Source organism: Giraffa tippelskirchi, chromosome 5 (assembly GCF_054371585.1).
Source record: "Giraffa tippelskirchi isolate mGirTip1 chromosome 5, T2T-mGirTip1v1.2.pri, whole genome shotgun sequence".
Lineage (NCBI taxonomy): Eukaryota > Metazoa > Chordata > Mammalia > Artiodactyla > Giraffidae > Giraffa > Giraffa tippelskirchi.
The window spans coordinates 112,476,524-112,497,236 of record NC_137279.1 but is presented as its reverse complement, the minus strand read 5'-3'; the positions used below and the strand labels follow the sequence as shown (position 1 = coordinate 112,497,236).

The 20,713-nt window shown below is 50.1% G+C and overlaps 1 protein-coding gene across 2 annotated transcripts; it reads left to right on the top strand.

Moving 5' to 3' along the window:
• The first annotated feature begins 207 nt into the window (after positions 1 to 207).
• Positions 208 to 19,592, top strand: STRIP1 (striatin interacting protein 1). 2 transcript variants are annotated; one of them, XM_081492807.1, is made up of 21 exons: positions 208 to 399; positions 4,237 to 4,306; positions 5,022 to 5,096; positions 5,519 to 5,653; positions 5,803 to 5,923; positions 6,699 to 6,767; positions 7,763 to 7,869; positions 7,977 to 8,104; positions 9,343 to 9,525; positions 10,042 to 10,259; positions 11,253 to 11,318; positions 11,427 to 11,490; positions 12,573 to 12,644; positions 13,132 to 13,206; positions 13,402 to 13,499; positions 14,748 to 14,874; positions 15,071 to 15,171; positions 15,918 to 15,984; positions 16,539 to 16,643; positions 17,291 to 17,495; positions 18,651 to 19,592. In XM_081492807.1, exons 1-21 carry the CDS (start codon positions 220 to 222, stop codon positions 18,896 to 18,898), a joined length of 2,514 nt encoding a protein of 837 aa, XP_081348933.1. In that variant the 5' UTR covers positions 208 to 219; the 3' UTR covers positions 18,899 to 19,592. The 2 variants fall into 2 exon arrangements, with proteins under 2 accessions (XP_081348933.1, XP_081348932.1); XM_081492806.1 differs by having other exon boundaries at positions 9,343 to 9,531.
• Positions 19,593 to 20,713: the final 1,121 nt, after the last annotated feature.

The window sequence follows — 20,713 nt, the reverse complement described above, 5'->3', positions numbered from 1 at the left end:
GATAAAACGATCTCTAAACCGGAGACGAAACAGAAACTACAAGAAGGGTAAGATTTCACAAACAGAGAAAATCTCGCGAGGTGTTGGGCAGTCAAGATGGCGCTGGCATTTGCCGCCACACTTAATATGGCGACCAGGGCGCGTTCCGGGAGGAAATCACGCGAGAGTTGCATCACAGCCATAGTCAGTGAATTGAACCGGGGGTGTGGAGCTGCCAAGATGGAGCCGGCAGCCGGCACTCCCGGCCCGCTGATCATGAACAACAAGCAGCCTCAGCCGCCGCCACCTCCACCGCCTACAACCGCGCAGCCTCCACCTGGGGCACCGCGGACCGCCGGAGGCCTCCTGCCTGGTGGCAAAGCCCGAGAGTTCAACCGCAACCAGCGAAAAGACTCAGAGGTCAGGAGCTTCGGGGGTCGAGGCTAGCACCAGGCGGGCGGCGGCGGTGGACCCGGGCCCCAGTTCGGGGCCACTTTCTGGTCCAGGCTGGGTTTCCTGGAGGGTTCGGCAGAGGAGTTGTCATTTACAGCGAAAGGAGCAAGAAGCAAGGCTGGCATCCGCGGGGGTCGGAGGCGTGAAGCTGGGGTCCCCGCCCCGAGCTCTGCCTACCGGGAGAACCTCCTGGAGCCGGTGTCGGCTTTTCTGAGGCCCGGGCTGTAGGCGCGGCCTCCGGGCCCTAGCCCCTGGGAAGTCTGCCCCCTGCCCCATTTCTCGGGTGAAGAGTCAGTGATCTGCGTGCGCTCTAGAAGGCGGGGCGGCTACACCCCGACCCCCTAATCATCTGCAGCTCTGGTCCTATGGATTCCGCGGCGCACGGTTGGAGGGCGTGTGTGGGCTGGGAAGGGACTGGCGAGGGTTGGAAAGGCACCTCCGAGAGGGACTGAGCTAATTAATTAGCACTAATAGTATCAATGCTACGCGCCTGTAGGTCGCGATGGTTGGAAACGGGAGCAGTCTTGTTCTGCTCTGACATTAGCCACTGCAGATTCAGGCCACGGTTAGACAGTGCCCGGTGTTTGGTGCGCCCGATGCTGAACTGTTAAAGATCAGAAATAATTTAAACAGGCGTTGGGGCTCAACATCTCTCTTCTCTCGTTAGTGGGCTGTTCCTCCCATTCCGGAGACACCGTAGTCTGGAGCTGACTAGTCACCTCACCCCGAGTTAAAGAATTACTCCCACTGCATTCCATTGTAGAATTCATGAATGAAGACACACACGTAGCAGCGTTTTAGGGCTTCTTAATCAGCATGTTTCCAGAGCACGTACTAGGAAATTTCTTTCACCTGAGACAACCCTGAGGCTGATTAGTAGTCAGGTGCTTATTAATGAGAGGGCATTTTTTCTTGTTCAGATATAATGTATCAGGTCATACCTGAGTGATAATGCTATCTTCAGACACCTGAAATCAGTACCTCTCAAGCTCTTGTTTTTTGTTGGCAAGAACAAACCTCTGGTAAAACATCAAAATTTGACAAGTTCTAGTCAGATACACCGGAGAAGGCAATGGCACCCCACTCCAGTACTCTTGCCTGGAAAATCCCATGGATGGAGGAGCCTGGTAGGCTACAGTCCATGGGGTCGCTAAGAGTCGGACACGACTAAGCGACTTCACTTTCACTTTTCCCTTTCACGCAGTGGAGAAGGAAATGGCAACCCACTCCAGTATTCTTGCCTGGAGAATCCTAGGGATGGCGGAGCCTGGTGAGTTGCCGTCCATGGGGTCGCACAGAGTCGGACACGACTGAAGCGACTTAGCAGCAGCAGCAGCAGTCAGATACACTTTGAGCTTGAAGTGAATTATTTGAAAAAACAATGAAACTGACCTTTTAGTAGCCCTTGCATGATGGGCTGATTGGACATCAGTGGTGACTTCTTAATAATTTTTCAAGTATGGAAGATTTTAAAAGTGGTAGGGGTGAATCCACTTTCATCATCAGAGGCATCATAGTTTTTAAATAGTTAACAATTTTCCTAAGTGTTTCCATTAAATGTACTTTCTACCCTTTAATTTCTATATGGATTCAACACATGGAAGGTGAACACATTTAAGCCGAGAGACCTGTCAAAATCTATTTTCTTAGAAATACTGATAAAGCTCTTTTTTGAGTCAAAGCTGAAATCAGTAGGCTGGGAGCCTGAGGCTGCAGAACAGGGAGGCAGGTGTTTGATGAGAGCCCACAGTGTGCTACATCATTTTGATTAGTCCTTAAAAAAACCTTCAAGATAGATTTTTGTCATCCTCATTACATAAATGAAGAAACTGAAGCTCAGGAACTTATGAAAGTGTGCAATCTGTTGCCTCTGAATAAGAAGTAGAGTTATTTATGTTATTCATGTTTGAGGGTATGTTATGTCATTTTGTGGGTGGTCATTGTCTTCCCAAGTAGATTGTAATTAAGCTGAGGACTACCTTTTTCTTCACCTCTTCTCTTTTCCCAGAACAAGGCTTCCCAGATGGTGTGTTCTTAGTACTCACATATTTCCAGCAGTAAAAAGATTCTTTGCCATAATCTCTCCTGTGTGTGGGAGGGAAGCCATTTCTGTTCAGCTGCTGCCTTCTCTGTCAGTGCTTGCTGAAATTTGAGAGAAAGGCAGAAGACTGAGGGTGTCAGTACTTATTTTGTACTGAGCTGTTGATTGATAGCCCACTAGCCAGAAAGAAATGAGGCTTGTAAAATCTTAGCACCATGTGTAATGATCATTTTACTGCATGGAACACATGGAAGCTTTCAGTTCAGTTCAGTTCAGCTGCTCGGTAGTGTCCTACTCTTTTTGACCCCATGAATCGCAGCACGCCAGGCCTCTGTGTCCATCACCAACTCCCGGAGTTTACCCAAACCCATGTCCATCGAGTCAGTGATGCCATCCAACCATCTCATCTTCTGTCGTCCCCTTCTCCTCCTGCCCCTAATCCTTCCCAGCATTAGGGTCTTTTCCAATGAATCAACTCTTCGCATGAGGTGACCAAAGTATTGGAGTTTCAGCTTCAACATCAGTCCTTCCAATGAACAACCAGGACTGATCTCCTTTAGGATGGACTGGTTGGATCTCCTTGCAGTCCAAGGGACTCTCAAGAGTCTTCTCCAACACCACAGTTCAAAAGCATCAATTCTTCGGTGCTCAGCTTTCTTCACTGTCCAACTCTCACATCCATACATGACCACTGGAAAAACCATAGCCTTGACTAGACGGACCTTTGTTGGCAAAGTAATGTCTCTGCTTTTAAATATGCTATCTAGGTTGGCCATAACCTTCCTTCCAAGGAGTAAGCGTCTTTTAATTTCATGGCTGCAATCACCATCAGCTGTGATTTTGGAGCCCCCAGAAATAAAGTCTGGCACTGTTTCCACTGTTTCCCCATCTATTTGCCATGAAGTGATGGGACCAGATGCCATGATCTTAGTTTTCTGAACGTTGAGCTTTAAGCCAACTTTTTCACTCTCCTCTTTCACTTTCATCAAGAGGCTCTTTAGTTCTTCTTCACTTTCTGCCATAAGGGTGGTGTCATCTGCATATCTGAGGTTATTGATATTTCTCCCGGCAGTCTTGATTCCAGCTTGTGTTTCTTCCAGCCCAGTGTTTCTCATGATGTACTCTGCATATAAGTTAAATAAGCAGGGTGACAATATACAGCCTTGATGTACTCCTTTTCCTATTTGGAACCAGTCTGTTGTTCCATGTCCAGTTCTAACTGTTGCCTCCTGACCTGCATACAGGTTTCTCAAGAGACAGGTCAGATGGTCTGGTATTCCCATCTCTTTCAGAATTTTCCACAGTTTATTGTGATCCACACAGTCAAAGGCTTTGGCATGGACAATAAAGCAGAAATAGATGTTTTTGTGGAACTCTCTTGCTTTTTCGATGATCCAGCTTTAGTGTTCATATATCCAACAAGTATTTGTTTGAGTATATGCTCTTCATTCAGTCATTCATGCCAAGTACTGTGCTGAGCATTGTGAAATCATTGGTGAGAAGAATGGACACTAAACCGATGCACAGGCGCATGTATAATTACAAGTTATGATGAGTGCCATGAAGGAGTAGTGTAGGGTACCCTGAGAGGGCTTGGTAGGGAGAGCCGAACTAACTCAGAAGACAAAAACATTGTGAGAAAACTTCAGAAAAGTGAAGGCAGTGATGTCCTGTAACACAGTGGTGTCTCTGGAAGCATGTGTGTTTGTTCCTTTGGAAAACACTCATGGTGATCTTTTACATAACTCGCCTTTTCTCAACAGGGCTATTCTGAGTCTCCAGACCTGGAGTTTGAGTATGCTGACACAGACAAGTGGGCAGCAGAGCTCTCAGGTAAGGCAGAGGCCTTCTATTATTTGGTCTTTAATAAAATTAAGAGTGAGTGTCATTTTGGAGTTCATTTTATCTCCTAGTTAGTACTGGTAATGATACGTATATATAAAACTTATTATTAGATTCAAGCCCTTCGTATCTCATAACTTTGACTTGTCCTTTACTTTTATGAAACATCTCCGCATGGTCAGCTCAATTGGCTGTGGCCCAGTCCCACTGTGGACATTGATGTTCTTTGGCCATACACAATCCCCCTGACAGTGGTCTCTCCTCGAACAAGGAGTCCTGAGGAAAGCCAGTGAGTGGGTCTACCTCTGTGCCCATCTGTTGTTGCCACTGCTCTGCTCATATGTAGTATGAAATCAGCCTGAGCTGCTTCTCAAGCCTCCATAGTACAGGCCCTGTTCTCACGCCACTTGAGAGAGACATGTTCATGGTGGCAGTCAGCCTTTGGCACGGCATGGTGGGATCACTGCGCACTGGACTGGAAATGCCAGGCTTTATGCCTAGCTGGCATCTGGTTATTGGCTGCAAGGGTAGTCGGCATCCTATTGTGCACGTTAGAGCACTGAGACCCCCTTAGTAATTAGATAGCATCGTCCAGGAGTCACTATGACTCAGGGACAGAGTTGGGCCTGGAAGCAAACACCTTACCTTCTCTGCTACTTGTGACCCTGCTATGGACATGGAGATAATGACATTTTTTTCTTGATAGAGCTCTATAGCTACACAGAAGGACCAGAATTCCTGATGAATCGAAAATGCTTTGAGGAGGACTTCCGGATGCATGGTGAGATGATTCCCCTACTTCTTGGCTCCTTTCACCCTGCATCCTGAGAGCTACAGGTTTCTCTTAGTCATCTGAATGACCACAGTCATCCTGGAGTGGCCTGAGAGGCCTGCTGAACCGTGGTTATTCAAGGCCAGATGTGACATGTAGGGTGGGCTTACAGGTACTCTCGTGGGGGCTTTTCAGAAGTGTGCATCATGGGGGGAACTTTATGTAATTAAAATTGCACCCAAAATAGCAGTATTTTAGTCACACTTCAAATTCATGGGGCAGTGGTGTGACCTCCTCCCTTATGTAAAGAGTAATTTATCTTTCTGAGCTTCTGGTCCTGTGGCAGTCCTGAATTTGATGGGTTAACATGGTGTCTGTTCCACTGGGGGGATTTTTCCGGGCTCCAATCTAAGCAGTCTCTCTCCCGGCAGTGACAGATAAGAAGTGGACCGAGCTGGACACCAACCAGCACCGCACCCACGCCATGAGGCTCCTGGATGGCTTGGAGGTCACTGCCAGGGAAAAGAGGCTCAAGGTGGCTCGGGCGATTCTCTACGTTGCCCAAGGTACTGAGTGGACACCCAGGGACCCCTGACACCAGCTTCAGTGATGCTGCCCAGTCAGATGTGGGGAGGGGCACAGCAAGCCGTGCCTTGTGTCTGCTGCCCAGTCAGATGTGGGCAGGGACGCAGCGAGCCGTGCCTCGTGTCTGCAGGCACCTTTGGGGAGTGCAGCTCAGATGCCGAGGTTCAGTCCTGGATGCGCTACAACACCTTTCTGCTCTTGGAGGTGGGCACCTTCAACGCTCTGGTGGAGCTTCTGAACATGGAAATAGAGTGAGTTCTTCTGAGGGGCTTAAGTAGGGGAAGGGGAAGAGGGGCAGAGGGGCAGAGCTTGCAGAACTAAGCAGTTTTGAGAGGGTTAAATGGGCCACATGGGGCTCTGTTCTGACCAGCCAGTTTGAATAATAGGCGAGATGCTGACCCAAACCTTGAAGACAGATGAGGGGCCCCACAGCTCGCTAACACCAAAGAGCTCATTAGACAGTGCAGCTCCTGCCCAGGCCTACAGTGCCCCTCCAAAAAAAAAGGTCTCTCATTGTGAACCTGCACACTCCCTTGAGTTTCTCCTGAGCAGGAGACCAGGCATAAGTCTGACACATGGGCTCAAACAGCACCTGCTCTCGCCTTTGTCTCCACTACTCCTTTGTTTGGTGGACAAGTCAGCTGCTGCTCAACTAAGGAAAACACCATCAATGGTAAAAGCACTCCTTGGGTGCTTGCATGTCCCAGGCATTGTTGTAAGGACAGTATACATACTAATTCATTAATGATATAGCTGCTGCTACCATCCCCATTTTGCAGATGAGGAAACTATGGCATGGAGAAATTGAATGTCCAAGGGCACGTGGCTAGACAGCGTTAGAGCCACGGTTCCAACCTTGGCGGTCTGGTTCAGGGCCTGAGTTTTTGCCCACTGGTTCCTGTGGGCTCTTGTGCAGTCTTAAGTGCATCGCACAGGGTTTTATCACCTTGTTGGGCAGCACTTGTTGGGGGAACCACTTCTCTTCCTGCCTGGGGGAAGGCGCTGACTCTCACGTCTCTCCCGCAGCAACAGTGCTGCCTGCAGCAGTGCGGTGAGGAAGCCAGCCATCTCTCTGGCTGACAGCACGGACCTGAGGTGAGGCGAACAGCACACCTGGACCCCGTGAGCGATAGCCGGAGGAGGAGGGTGGGGCAGGCGGGGGCGGGCGCTCTGGGTTTCCTCGCGTTGTGTGCTGTTCTGCACGCACTAATCTGCGGATGTGATGGGCTCAGTGTGTGATGAGTAGGCCCTACTGAGGGCTCCCTGGGTGGGCCCTGGGATGAGACCCCCAGAGGAAATCCAGGGTGAAGCCTCTTAGTAGAAGTGTGGCCTCCTGCCCACACTGCTGCCAAGAAGCTCGGTGGAGGCTTTTTGTATTGGGATGAAGCACGCAGTGTGGCTCCTTGTGTCACCCTGCTTTTCACACACAGCTTGATGCCCATCTACATGGGGTTAGTCCTGACGAGTTCAGGATGTTTCCTGGCTGTGTCCAAAGTTTAGCAGCTGCTAAATAGCGAGATCACCTTTCCATTTTTGTGAGGATTAGAATCCACCTCTTTTTGTGAATTTGGAAGTTTTCAGATTAGATGCTGGTGGTGTTCCCTACTGTAGTTAGGGTCCCTGGCCGTCGTCCTGCTCGCTCCTGTTTCTACTCCATCACGGGATAAACACTTGTTCTCACCTTGACCATCCTCTGCTTTGTCTGATCCAACACCCACTTCCACAGCTCACTCCCACTTCTGTGTTTTTCTCATTCCAGGAAGCTTAGGGTAGTAAATGCTTTGGGCCATTCTTGCTCATGTCCATCCATTCAGTAGCCATTTATTAAGCATCTGCTCAGACCCTAGAAACAGAATAGAAGGTCTGGTCCCAACCTTAGCACCAAGGACAAAGAAGGAAACATCACAAGGTGTTTTGTGGGACTGAGTTTTCAGTTTTTTCTACCTTATAGCCCCCGCACCCCGACCTCCACCCCTGCCCCAGCCAGCCTTTATGTGCAGGCTTTTCTCATGTCAGGTGGGATGTGAGGAAACCAGGGTGCTCCTTTGATCCCCCGTCCTGCCCCCTTATGAGCTGCCTCTTGTTCCCAGGGTCTTGCTCAACATCATGTACCTGATTGTGGAGACTGTTCACCAGGAGTGTGAGGGTGATAAGGCCGAGTGGAGGACGATGCGACAGACCTTCAGGGCTGAGCTGGGTAGGACTCTGGGGGCCCTGGCTGGAGGCCCTCCTGGGAACAGAGGCTGGAGGGCTTTGGGAGAGTCCTGTTGTTGCCGATGGTCCTGATACCTTGGTGTCCCCCAGGTTCCCCGCTGTACAACAATGAGCCATTTGCCATCATGCTGTTTGGGATGGTGACCAAATTTTGCAGTGGCCATGCGCCTCACTTCCCCATGAAAAAGGTTCTCTTGCTGCTCTGGAAGACAGTGTTGGTGAGCACTTCCTTGAAGGGGAACTAGGTGCTAGGGGACAGGGTAAGAGGGAGACTTTTCACTGTGTATCCTTTTGGATATTGAATTATATGAATACATAACTGCTTTAGTTTAAAAAACTCTGAAAGAAGGGTTCTGAAAGGAAATGACAAAAAAGTGTCACTTTGGGCTCACAGCAGCCAAAGAGGACTTGGTGTTTGAATCAGAATAGGTGGTTGGTACCCTGATTCCTGGAAAGTGTTTTCTGCAATCGTGGAACACCTTCTCCCCAGACAGGCTGCTCTTGAATCTGGAGCTTGTAAATGTGATTTGAGGCAAGATTAGAGCTGGTGTAGTGGGGCCCCTCAGTCAGATGTCACTGGAAAGAAGAAAGGGTGAGCCCTGAGCCTACATTATCCTCAGGGTATGGTGTAAAAGCTTACTTTCTTACTAGCTAGGGAAGGATTAGGTCCAGGAGAGCAGGCTGGCCATCACCCTTGGCTTGGGGGCCATGCTCAATAGCCAGACCCTTGCCGGACCAGGAGCCCTTTCTGCTAGGAGGAGTGATCTGGGAGGACAGAGGAACTGGAGTCTGTACTCTTGCTCTCCCTGGGCCTCACCTTCCCATCTTTCATAATGGGCAACTCTGCAGAGCCAGAGCTCAGTGAGTTTAGGCCCCTTCAAAGTGGTCTACACATTTCATCCTGGCCAGAAGCCTGTTGGTTGCCTAAAAAGCCTCATTGAAGCCAGAGAGGAAAGCAGTTGAATTGCTCAGAAACAATGAAATGAAGCAGCCTAAAATCATTAAGCTTTACTGGGGTTTTATTTCCAGGGGGATGTTTAGATGAAGGTTTTTTTGTTTTTTGTTTTCTTAATTTGAGTATCCAGCATTGTATCCTAATTTAACTTCGAAAGACCAGCATGTACAGCTTTCGAAGCATTTGAATGTCACCTACTTTTGTAGAAACTTGAAGGGTTAAGCTTTTCAGACGGCCTTTGTTTTTACTTGATGAGTCTGTGGTCCACACAGAGCTGTGTGTCCTTCTGCACCAGGCTTTGTCAGCCTGTGTGTCTCCCCTCCTTGCCGCCCCTTTCTCCTCTCCCATGATGATGTCACTTGCTTCTCTTGGATGTGGGCTGAGTCCCTTGTTCAGAGGTTGCATGGTCTCTGTAAAGATGTGGTGTCACAGATGCTTTCGAGCCTGACATGGACAGGGCTTGTGGACATGTTGACCTGGCTCCACGCCTGTTTGATGCAGTGCACTCTGGGCGGCTTTGAGGAGCTGCAGAGCATGAAGGCCGAGAAGCGCGCCATCCTGGGGCTCCCGCCGCTGCCTGAAGACAGCATCATGGTCATCCGCAACATGAGGGCTGCCTCACCCCCGGCCTCTGCCTCCGACCTGATCGAGCAGCAGCAGAAACGGGGCCGTCGGGAGCACAAGGTGAGGGCGACAAGGTCCCCGTGACTCCTGAGGGTTCTCGGTGCACAGGTGCAGTGGCATGGTCCCTGGATGAGCCCAGGTTGTTGCAAGTTCCCTCTGATCAACGAGTCAGTGTGCATGCCTTTAGGGCACGGACACTCTGTCCCCAGCCCAGGGGCCAGGATCTAGTGGGCACTCAGAACGTGGCACTTCTGAAGGACTCTGAGGCAGGAACTGATTTGTCACTTGGGCCTAAGACCAAAGGTGGTTGGTACCCAGGTTCCTGGAAACTGTTTTCTGCAATCATGGAACACCTTCTCCCCAGACAGGCTGCTCTTGAACCTGGAGCTTGTAAAGTGATTTGAGGCAAGATCACAAGGCAAGATTTGTACCAAGAGTACAAACCTGCTCTCAGGTTTTTCCACTGCTCCTGGCTCTCTTCCTACCATCTATCTGTGTGATTGCCTCTCTAGCCTTCGTGCCCCTTTCTCGTTCGTTGGTTGGCTCTTGTCTGACCTCCCTTCCCTCTGCTTTCAGGCACTCATAAAGCAGGACAACTTGGATGCCTTCAACGAGCGGGATCCCTACAAGGCTGATGACTCTCGAGAGGAGGAGGAGGAGAATGATGACGACAACAGTCTGGAGGGGGAGACGTTCCCCCTTGAGCGGGATGAGGTCATGCCTCCCCCACTGCAGCACCCCCAGACCGACAGGCTGACCTGCCCAAAGGGGCTCCCATGGGCTCCCAAGGTCAGGTGAGTCTCAGTCCTCCTGAACGCTCGTCACTCCTGAAACCAGAGTCATCATTCCCGCAGGCCTGGCATCTGGCCTGAGTTGTCACATGATGTCCTGTGCAAGGCCAGGATGTCCTTGGCCTTGGGATGAACCTCTCTTGAAGTGCCCAGTGCTGGCCTCGGGGGGTCAGGGTGCTGTCCTGCCACAAAGAGGCCCTTATATGGCTCTCAAGTCAGTAATGTGGATTAGCTCTTGGTTAGAGGTGATACTAGTAAAAGGAAATAGGAGAAAATTAAAATAAGGACATTTAAGTGAACCCATCTCCACCCTCCCAGGGGTTGTGTATGATATTTGACAGGAAATTATAGACTAAGGAAGAATTTCTTTGGAACCATAATTAAGATGTTTTAGATACATGTGTGTGAATCTATGGATTTGAAGGTTCCTGTATGCATATAAATGGAACCTGTTTGAAAGGGCATCAACTTAAGAAATAGATGAACATGGGAAAAAATATAGAAGTCATTTTCTTGATCTAAGCCCCAGTTTTCAGTGATCTGTGATGGGAATACAGAACAAGTCATCAGAAAATGCAAGCTAGCCTAATGGTCTGAGACAGGACAATATGACTCATATGAAAAAATGAGTAGTTTACAGCTGTAATTGGAAATATCATAAATATCTGAGAAATTATGTTGACAGACTTGTTACTAGTATCAAGTACACTTGAATAAAGTACGCTTTTAAGTTTGATGTATCACCTTAATTTTATGAGTAAATTAGTTACACTTAGTATGTTTTCAGAGTATTCATCCAACAGCATTATGAAGGACCTTAAAATAGTCTGAAGGTTTCAGTTCTTTCTTTTTTTTATTTTCTTTTTTTCAAAAAGAAAAACAATTGTGGGAGACTTTTTCTTTTGGCTTCACAATTTCTGGACGTTCTGTGTTTTATTAATAACCATGATGCCTTGAGGTAACTTGTAAGAAAGCCGCAGCCTTTTCCTTTGGCAGAGAGAAAGACATTGAGATGTTCCTCGAGTCCAGCCGCAGCAAGTTCATAGGTTACACTCTGGGCAGGTGAGTATGATCTGAATGCCTTTTAAAGAAAGGTAGTGGGAGGGTCACCCTCCTGGCCTCAGGTGTGTGAGGACCCAGACCTAACACAGGGCCTTTGTTCTTCTCCAGTGACACGAACACAGTGGTGGGGCTGCCCAGGCCAATCCACGAAAGCATCAAGACTCTGAAACAGGTAGGTGGCTTCGGGTAAGCTTTTGGCCGAGTTTGGTCCCAAGTGAGTAAAGTGAGACCAGCCCATTGGGAGAAGCCTTTTTAGACTTCTGTCTGCCTGAAGGAACCGGAGGTGAAGGAATAGATGGACGGTGGCAGTATCCTTGAAAACACTTTTCATACGTTTTACTTATTTTAACTGAGCTTTTTTATTGGGTACTTAGTGGGGTACCCATTAAAGATTATATTACCTGACAGTTGGCGTTTTAAGGGGCCTAGGAAATAGCCTCCGTTTTCCTTGCCCGAGTTCAGGGAGTTGAGTTAGAGGAGTAGGCAGATGGAGATTCAAATGCCAGCTTTATTGCCGATGGAGTGATACGAGAGCACAGCTGCAGGAGGTGTCCTGACACCTCCCTTCCAGAGTTAGGCAGACTCACCTACCCAGACCAGAGAGGGCTGGAGCCCTGCTCAGCCTAGGCAAGGAGGAGAAGAGTACACAGGCTTTTCTTTTTCCTTAAGAGGTTGGGCTGAGACTGTCCTGTTCCTCCTTCCATACTGGCCAGTCAGGAAGGGGAGGAGTGGGTAAGGGGGCAGCGGGGAGAGACCGGGGTGTTTGGTACACATGTGTCCCTCCATTGGGAGGAAACAGCACAGTGAGGAAGAGGTGTGTCCCCTAAGAGCGTATCTGGAATGTAAATGTTCATATATTTTTGAAATATATTTTTGAAATTTGTAGTACTAGGTGGGCCTCATGCAGCTAGGCTTTTTGAGTATTTGAGTACTTGATTCTGAGTACTTGAGTCCTTGATTCTGCTTTTAAGTTTCCTCTTATAGCTGTAGCTATCTGAAAGTCCCATTCTCTCCTTTAATTTGCTTTTTTCCCCCTACTCTGTTGTGTGCTTTTTTTATACTGGTTTTAAGAGATAGGTGCCCACTTAGAAAAGTATTTTGGGTTTGGGTTTTAGTTCAGGATCTGTGTGGTGACTTAGCCCTCTTTGAGAAGATGATGTTTGAAGAAAATTGCATGGGGTCTTTCCCAGGTGTGGGCGTTTGGCCAGAGAATGTGGGGTATTTGCCCTAGTGCCTCTTTCCCTCTCTCTCCAGCACAAGTACACATCGATTGCAGAGGTCCAGGCACAGATGGAGGAGGAGTACCTTCGCTCTCCTCTCTCAGGGGTGAGTTGGGGGCCTTCCTCAGCTCACAGGATCCCAGCTGTTCCCAGCACTGTTTGGGCCTAGGCTGCAGAGTACCCTGGCCTGCCCTCACACAGCTCCCAGTCTAGCTCCTGCTGTAGGGCTGCTGCCTGTCAGGTGCAGGGGTACGAGCACAGACTATGGGCCCACCACCTACCTCTGAATCCCAGCTCCACCCCTTGGTGGATGGTGACTTAGGCAAGGTACTTGATCTCCTACTTTTGCTTCCTCGCCTGTTAAATGGAAATAACAACAGTACTTTCTTCATAGAGTTGTAGTAGGATTCATTGTGTCTTTACAAGTGAAGTACGTGGCACATTTTGTTATTAAAAGTTTGCCATCATCGTTAGCATTATCGTTTACGTCCATACTTACAGATTCTCCTCCAGCCAGCTAGCAGGCTCGCTCAGGAGAGCATTGTCAGGACCAGGCTTTGTATCTGTGCCCCTTGTACCCATTGTGTTGAAAGGGAGAAGAGGAAGTCGAACAGGTCCCTGCAGAAACTCTCTACCAAGGCTTGCTCCCCAGCCTACCACAGTACATGGTGAGTGTGCGCCTCCTGAGAGCTCTGCCTGCCATGGGGTCACCTCCCCACAACATAAGCCTTGAGAGCATGCCCACCAGTGTCCTTGAGCCCCTCCTTTTGCCCCCTGAGCACCTCTAAAAGCACCGCCTCTCGGGACTTTGTGCTGCCGGGGGCCCTCTCAGCCATGCTGTGTGAATGTCTGCTCCTCCCCAGATAGCGCTGCTGAAGATCCTGCTGGCCGCAGCTCCCACCTCAAAGGCCAAAACAGACTCAATCAACATCCTAGCTGACGTCCTGCCTGAGGAGATGCCGTGAGTATCAAGTCTTGAGTGTTGATGTGCAGAAAGGGGATGTGTTTGCCTTTCAGTCCACTGTTTGCTAGGTGGTGGTGGTTCTTTGTTTTGTTGTTGTTGCTGCTGCTGTCGTTATATTAGATCAGCGTCTCTGCAGATTAACTTTAGGGTATTCCTGGTTTAGAAGAAAGAAAATGTACTGGGTAAAATATTTAGTTTTACTGTTTGTGGGAACACTTTCATCTAGTTGGCCTGGATTCTGCGCAGTGTAGACTCTGCGACTGAATAAATTGGAGAAGTCACTTCCTCTTCCTCCTTTGTTAAATGAATGGGGCTGTGTCTGACATTTCCCCAAGTGCTCCCTTGAAAGCTATGTGATTAGGACATTGGGACATACATTTTTAGCTTCTGCACAAAAATCAGCCATTGGAGCCGGGTGTAGATTCTTTACTATTCACCAGTGAACTGGCATGAAAAATATTTTTGAGTGTCTCAGGGTAATAGTGAAATCTTTAGGGGTTCTTCTTCCCTGGGCCCCTGACCTCATCTTTTTGATGTGAGAGTACAAACTCAGATCACGTTCTACTTTGAGACGGACCCAGGCACCTGATCTCCTGCCTGCCTGCTAGTACTGCCCAGCTCTGAGCCTAACTCCCTGGTGGGCTGGCCACTTGAGTCTAGTGATGATAGCCTAGTAAAGGAGGAGAAAGGTTGGCTAACACCAAAGGGGGTGTTATAGAACGCCAGGCCATCTGATGGTCCTTGGGAAAAGGATTCCAGAGTCAAATATTAAATCTCCTCTTATAAAGATTTATAGTTAACTCCTTAATTAAGAACTTAACTTCTAAATTAAGAAACTGATTTAAGTAAATGCTTCCTAAATTTATTTGACTCCGAACCACTTTTCCCCATACATGAGCCATCTCAATATGCTGGTATTCCAACAGAACATGCTCTGAGGAACACAAGTACGTATGGTGTCAGAAGCTTAAGGAAGATCTTGAGATGAGAAGTTCATTTTTGGAGGAAAAGCAAGGAAATAGGCTAAGAATATGTTTGGGGCATCACAAGGAAGGAGTCAGTTGTACTGAGCTAGATTGCTTGGGAGGTGGGTGGGAGGAGCTGGGCCTAACCTCTGAGATAATCCGTAGGGTAGAGGGCTAGGTGGGAGCTCTGCCCCGAGAAGGCTCAGGAGTCCTATCTCCTGGGAGTGCCAGGCAGGAGGTGCTGCGTGTGCTGGGGGCTCACCAGGGGTTGTGCGTCTAGCACCACAGTGCTGCAGAGCATGAAGCTGGGAGTGGATGTGAACCGCCACAAAGAGGTCATTGTTAAAGCCATTTCTGCCGTCCTGCTGCTGTTGCTCAAGCACTTCAAGCTGAACCACGTCTATCAGGTATCTACAGCCCCTTCCTTCTGTCCACGGGGCCAGGGCCTTGGGCAGTGCTGCTCCTCCGGCCCCAAAGAACAGAGGCCTTTGCCTTCAAACCTCCCTGAGCTCTGCGCGAATGTGCAAATAAACAGTCCTTTTATCACTGGAGAAAGGGTGAGATCCCAAGGGGCATGCTTATTTTCTCTCCTGTTGCTTTCAGTTTGAGTACATGGCCCAGCACCTGGTGTTTGCCAACTGCATCCCTTTGATCCTAAAGTTCTTCAATCAAAACATTATGTCCTACATCACTGCCAAGAACAGGTGATAAGGACCAGGGATCAGGAAGGGGTGGGTATGGCCAGATGGCAGGGCTCCTAGCTGGCCTCTTCCACTGAGTGCAGTCAGCATCCATAAGCTGGTGCTCTGCCAGAAGTCAGCACCCAAAGATGAAAGAGACGTGGTCTGTAGAAAACGCCAGTTTGTCAAACCTGAGTCTGGCTAGTCTGGTGACAGGTGACTCAGTCTGTCTATGCCTGGGTGGGAAGGTTCTCATCCTGGGCTCCAGTACTGCCCTCAGTCCTTCTGTGTCCCCTATTCTTTTGAGGAGACTGGCGGGGCTGCCTGCTCTCCCCCAGGACCTTGGCCATGTGCACTGTGATGCCTTGTCTGCTCTTACCCCCACCCCATCACCTGGTGCCAGCTGTACTTGACACTGACTGCTTGTCACTGTGATACACCAGAAGCTGAGCTGTTAGCCAGACACAGTCTCCAGTAGGGGTTTGGCATAAATTAATTGCCTTGAGAAATCTACCCCCCAGCCCCAGGTTTATTGCTGTGAGGGATACCGTGCTCTCTCCACCCCTCACAAGATTACAAGCTTGTCTCTGGCTACAAAGGGGTCTTATGAGCGCTCTTGTAGCAGGTGTTTCCTTGTCACGGTAGTGCAGACAAGGTAGATTACTGTTTCTGCTCCGGCAAGTCAGAGAGGAAAGCCAGGAGCCAGCGGCCGTTCTGCCAGGCGTCAGCCCTTGCTCCTGGTGGGTGCCTTGTTCTCTTGCCCCCTGCAGCATTTCTGTCCTGGACTACCCTCACTGCGTGGTGCACGAGCTGCCAGAGCTGACTGCCGAGAGTCTGGTGAGTAGCTGGCCTCTGCCCCAGCGCTCCCTCTGGTAAGGGCTGGACCGGAGAGCCTGCCTCCTCACCTGGGGGAAAGGTGTCTTCACAGGTCAGCTCACTGTTGAGTGCCTGGCTTTTGAAGCGCTGACACTGTATAGGAGGACCAGGGAGGGGACCTTGTAGGAACATTTGGATTTAGAAATTATTCTATCAGGAGTGTGGTCTTCAGGGGCTGCTGACCCGGAGCTCACTTGGTCGAGTTGTTTCCTTCTCCCCACACTGGTACTCTGGGGCCACAGCTCTGAGGGAGCCTGCGTGCCCCAGGTAGTGGGGGCTGAGGCCAGAGCCCCCAATATCATGCTCCACGTTGCCTGCAGGAAGATTCTAGGGATCACCCCCTATCATCTGCCAGCTTCTGGGATGGCATTCCCCCTTGGCTGAGGAGAGGAGAGGGTTCCTGGTACCCAAGAGGAGCGACCCAGCAGTGCTGAGGTCATATATGGGAGGGCCTGGGAAACTGTGGGGCACCTGCAGCTGTGTAGGAGATGATGGTTCCTGGGTTTTCCCTGCAGGAAGCAGGTGACAATAACCAGTTTTGCTGGAGAAACCTCTTTTCTTGTATTAATCTGCTTCGGATCTTGAACAAGCTGACAAAATGGAAGCATTCAAGGACAATGGTGAGTCCGCACAGCCAGCAGGCATGAGTCCCAGAGCTTCAAGCAGAGTGCCACACACCGTCCTGTCCCCTTCACGTGGAGGCAGGGAGTCCCCAGGGTTGCTGGAGCAGCCACATCCTCCTCACCTAAGTCTCCTGTAGCCACATCCTTACATGTTGAGGGCGGATCCCTGGTTCCTTGATGAGTTGAACTGGAAGCTGGAAGAGGCTCAGTCATGCACTGAGACAAATTCACATGTAACATAGAAGGAATTTTGTATATCCTCTTAATCTCCACTGGTAACATAATCAGGGTTCTGAGAATCGTCTTAACCCTGAGTCTGTGGATGCCTCGGGTAGGGAGGCCCACTAACCCCCTGAAATTGTATGTACCTGCACATACGGATACTTTGGGTGACGGAATCCATAGCTTGCTTCAGATTCCAGAATGACCCATAACTCGGGTGACCAACCATCGAGGTTTGCCTGGGACTTTCCTAGTTTTAGCCAGGAGACTTTAGTGGAAGTCATATGTCCCAAGAAACTCTCTAGTCTGAGGAAGACTGCGACAGTTGGTCACCCTGCCCGTAACCCCGGAGGGACAGCAGTGGATGATAGAGCAGGGTTTGTTTCTACCCTCAACACGGCCTCCCTCGTGCCCCTTTCCAGATGCTGGTGGTGTTCAAGTCAGCCCCCATCCTGAAGCGGGCCCTGAAGGTGAAACAGGCCATGATGCAGCTGTATGTGCTGAAGCTGCTCAAGGTGCAGACCAAGTATCTAGGGCGGCAGTGGCGAAAAAGCAACATGAAGACCATGTCTGCCATCTACCAGAAGGTGCGGCACCGGCTGAACGACGACTGGGCCTACGGCAACGGTGAGGCTCCATGTGAGGCGAGGGAGGTAGGTGGGGGGAGGTGACAGCTCTCCCTCTGCTCTTAAGTTTCCCTCCGAGCAACCTGGAAGTGCCCAGCTCCTTCTTCTGTAGCATCAGAATGGGAAGCCCAGGAAGGACTTGGAGAAACCGCCAGGCTTGTATCTGTGGTCATCCCTGCTCCTCTCTGTGCCTCCTCTTTCCTTTTCCAGGAATTGTCACACGACTTTCTCCGACCTGTCGTCCTTTCTCTCACCCCTGCAGCTACCTTGGTTCTGGTCACCGAAATTCTCGCAGCTCCTGATGGCTTCCCTGCCTGTAGTTCCTTTCCCTCCATCAGTGCCTCAGACTTTGCCCTAGTGATATTTATAAAACCCAGATCCGGTGGTAGTATCTCTCTGAGTAAAATCCTTCTTTGACTTCTGATTTCCCTAAGAATTAGAGCCAAGCTTTTAACGCATAAGGCCCACACATGGTCTCTCCCTGTCGTCCTCTATAATCTGTTCCACTTTCTCAGCCTAGCTTCCATCACACCTAGGGCTCTGAGCACATTGGCCATCCTGTCCCGGACTTTTGTTCCTCTCCTGGCAGGGTGCCCCCCGTACCCCTCTGTATCTGCACGTTTTCCTCCCCTCCCCGCCTTGGCCTCCCTGGCAGAGTGGGTCTTCCTGGTACCCTTGAGCATGCTGCCACACCCTTAGAATTCCTGACCACGGCACCAGGGCCACGTGACTGCATCTGCACTCCCAACGCCCTGAATTTGTACAGAGCCAAGGTGGCCCACAGCACCTGGTCAGGGAATTGGGAGAATAAGCAAACGGGGGTATCTGCAGGTTCCTGCCTCTTATCTGGGAGAGCCAGGGGGAATGTGACTTTCAGAGAAGTGTGTTGTACTCCTGGCTTTTCTTCAGCAGATAAACTGCTGTATAGCCTTTTTCTCCGTAGCTCTGGCGTTTCCCCTTTGACCTGACTTTCCTGTGTACCTAGGAAAGAAGTCCTGTAAGTCTTCCCAAGGGTTGGGCTTGGAGGTTTCCTGCTATTGGTTGACATTGAACAGTCCAAGCCCAGGCCTGCATGGCCCTGAGCTGTAGTGACCCCAAGGGGAGCCACCACAAGGCTTTGGCTCTCAACATAACATGTCCTCCTGCTTCGTCGTAGATCTTGATGCCCGGCCTTGGGACTTCCAGGCAGAGGAGTGTGCCCTCCGTGCCAACATCGAGCGCTTCAACGCCCGGCGCTATGACCGGGCCCACAGCAACCCCGACTTTCTGCCTGTGGACAACTGCCTGCAAAGTGTCCTGGGCCAGCGGGTGGACCTCCCTGAGGACTTCCAGATGAACTATGACCTCTGGTTAGAAAGGGAGGTCTTCTCCAAGCCCATTTCCTGGGAAGAGCTGCTGCAGTGAGGCTCCTGGGCGGGAGGCTGGAAATGAAAGAAGGGGTGATCTCCATGTACCCCAGGGGCTGTCCTGGTTCCTTGCTGCAGTGCTCCCTTCCTCCTCCAGGTGGCAGCACATCCCTACTGTGCCCTTCCGAGCCAGTACTGGGCTGGTGGGCAAGTCTGGATCTGACTTCTCTTTGATTCCCAGGGTCCTGCTCGGGAGTGGTCATCTCTCTGCTTGAGATCTTCTTTTCCTTCACTCTTCCTTGCCCTCCTCTCTTGGACATAGTTGGTTGCAGCTCCTTTGTCATTTCACTCAAGGCTGGAATGGGCTGGGAATGCATTGTGTCTGAATTTCAGGGGTCATGCTTACTCTTCTGAGACACAAATCCTTGGCATGTCAGCTTGCCAAAAAAGGAGGGCTTGGGATTAGAGTGGAATCTTGGCCTTGCTCTGGGGGTTTCTGATGTCATTCCAGCCTCTTGCTAGGTTTCATCCAGAAGCAATTGCAGAGGCTCCTGCAGCTGCCTCAGCACTTTGGTTTTAGATAGGGTTAGGGGAGGAGAAGAAGCTTCCCTTAATCAGAGGGGCCAATTTTTTTTTCTTGGTGTGCAAGGTCTGTAAATATCTATATATAAATCTGTGTGTATTCTCGTGTGTCATGTTGAGGTTTTTAATGTGTTTGTGTATTCTGTTTACATTAAAAGAAGCAAAACCAATGCCCATTGCCTTGTCTGCAGGAAACATGGCCCCTGAACATCGCCTCCAGGTCTAGAAAGTGGGTTTTCTTGCCAGCATTGATAGATCTCTCCTTTGTCCCTGCCAAACTGCCCACTTTTCCCATCTGAGGGGGAAACAGAGGGGGAGTTGGTACTTAGCTCAAGTGTTCTTGCCCCATTCAGTCTGGTTTTGCTCCAGGGCTCCCAGCCCCAGGGCTCAGGGTTGCTGGAGTGATAAGTTGTCTGCACCCCCCTGGGTTAGAGATAATTGCACTAGGAGCCCCAGGTTTCTCTGGCTCACACCCTTGAGCTGGCCTCAGCCAAACCAATTCCAGTACTAGGAGGGGAGGGGCCAGGTCAGAGAAGGGGTGGACTGTCCTGGGCCCTCACTGGGCAGGTGCTTGGGACCGAGAGGAGACTTAAGTGCCTGGAGGCTGGGGAAACAGACCATCGGGAGTCCTGGGAGAGAGAGGGTCGGCAGGCCCACGTGGCTGAAGAAGCAGCAAGGCGCACCTTTGTGTTGTCATTGTGAGGCCTCCTGGAGCCTGCCTCTGGCCTTCGGATCCCTGGATACGTCTGCCTCCACCTCGCTCGATCTTGAGGCTCTGCTTCTGAGGATCTTACGCTCTGATGCTGGGAAGGGGTGTCCCCTTTTCAGAACTGCTTCAAGTTTCCTTATCTTACCTGTAGGCCACATATGGGGTTTTTCTAAGTCTCCAAGGGGTCTTGACTTGAAATGTATTCTGGGGGATTCTCCCCTTTGTTGGCTCTTCTGTTCAGTACCTGCCCACGGAGCCTCAGTCCAGGCCCAGAGCTGGGCTTCCAGACAGGCTTTGATGCACCAGCGTGATTATGAGCAGCCTAGTGGAGCCAGCAGTATGCTCTGTGTGTAAGTCACACGGCCTAGGAGATGGAAAGTCCCTGCAATTGTCCTTTACCACAAAGTAACTTGCACAGGACAAGGGGATTCAACACAATATACATGTACATGTACATGGTGTACATGATGGATTCTTTGCTGTTTTGTACTAGGATCAATAGCAAGTGTGTATTTTGAGACTGCAGTTTGAGTAAGATAAATTTTCACATTCTTATTTCACCATGCAGCCTGGCTCCCTGAA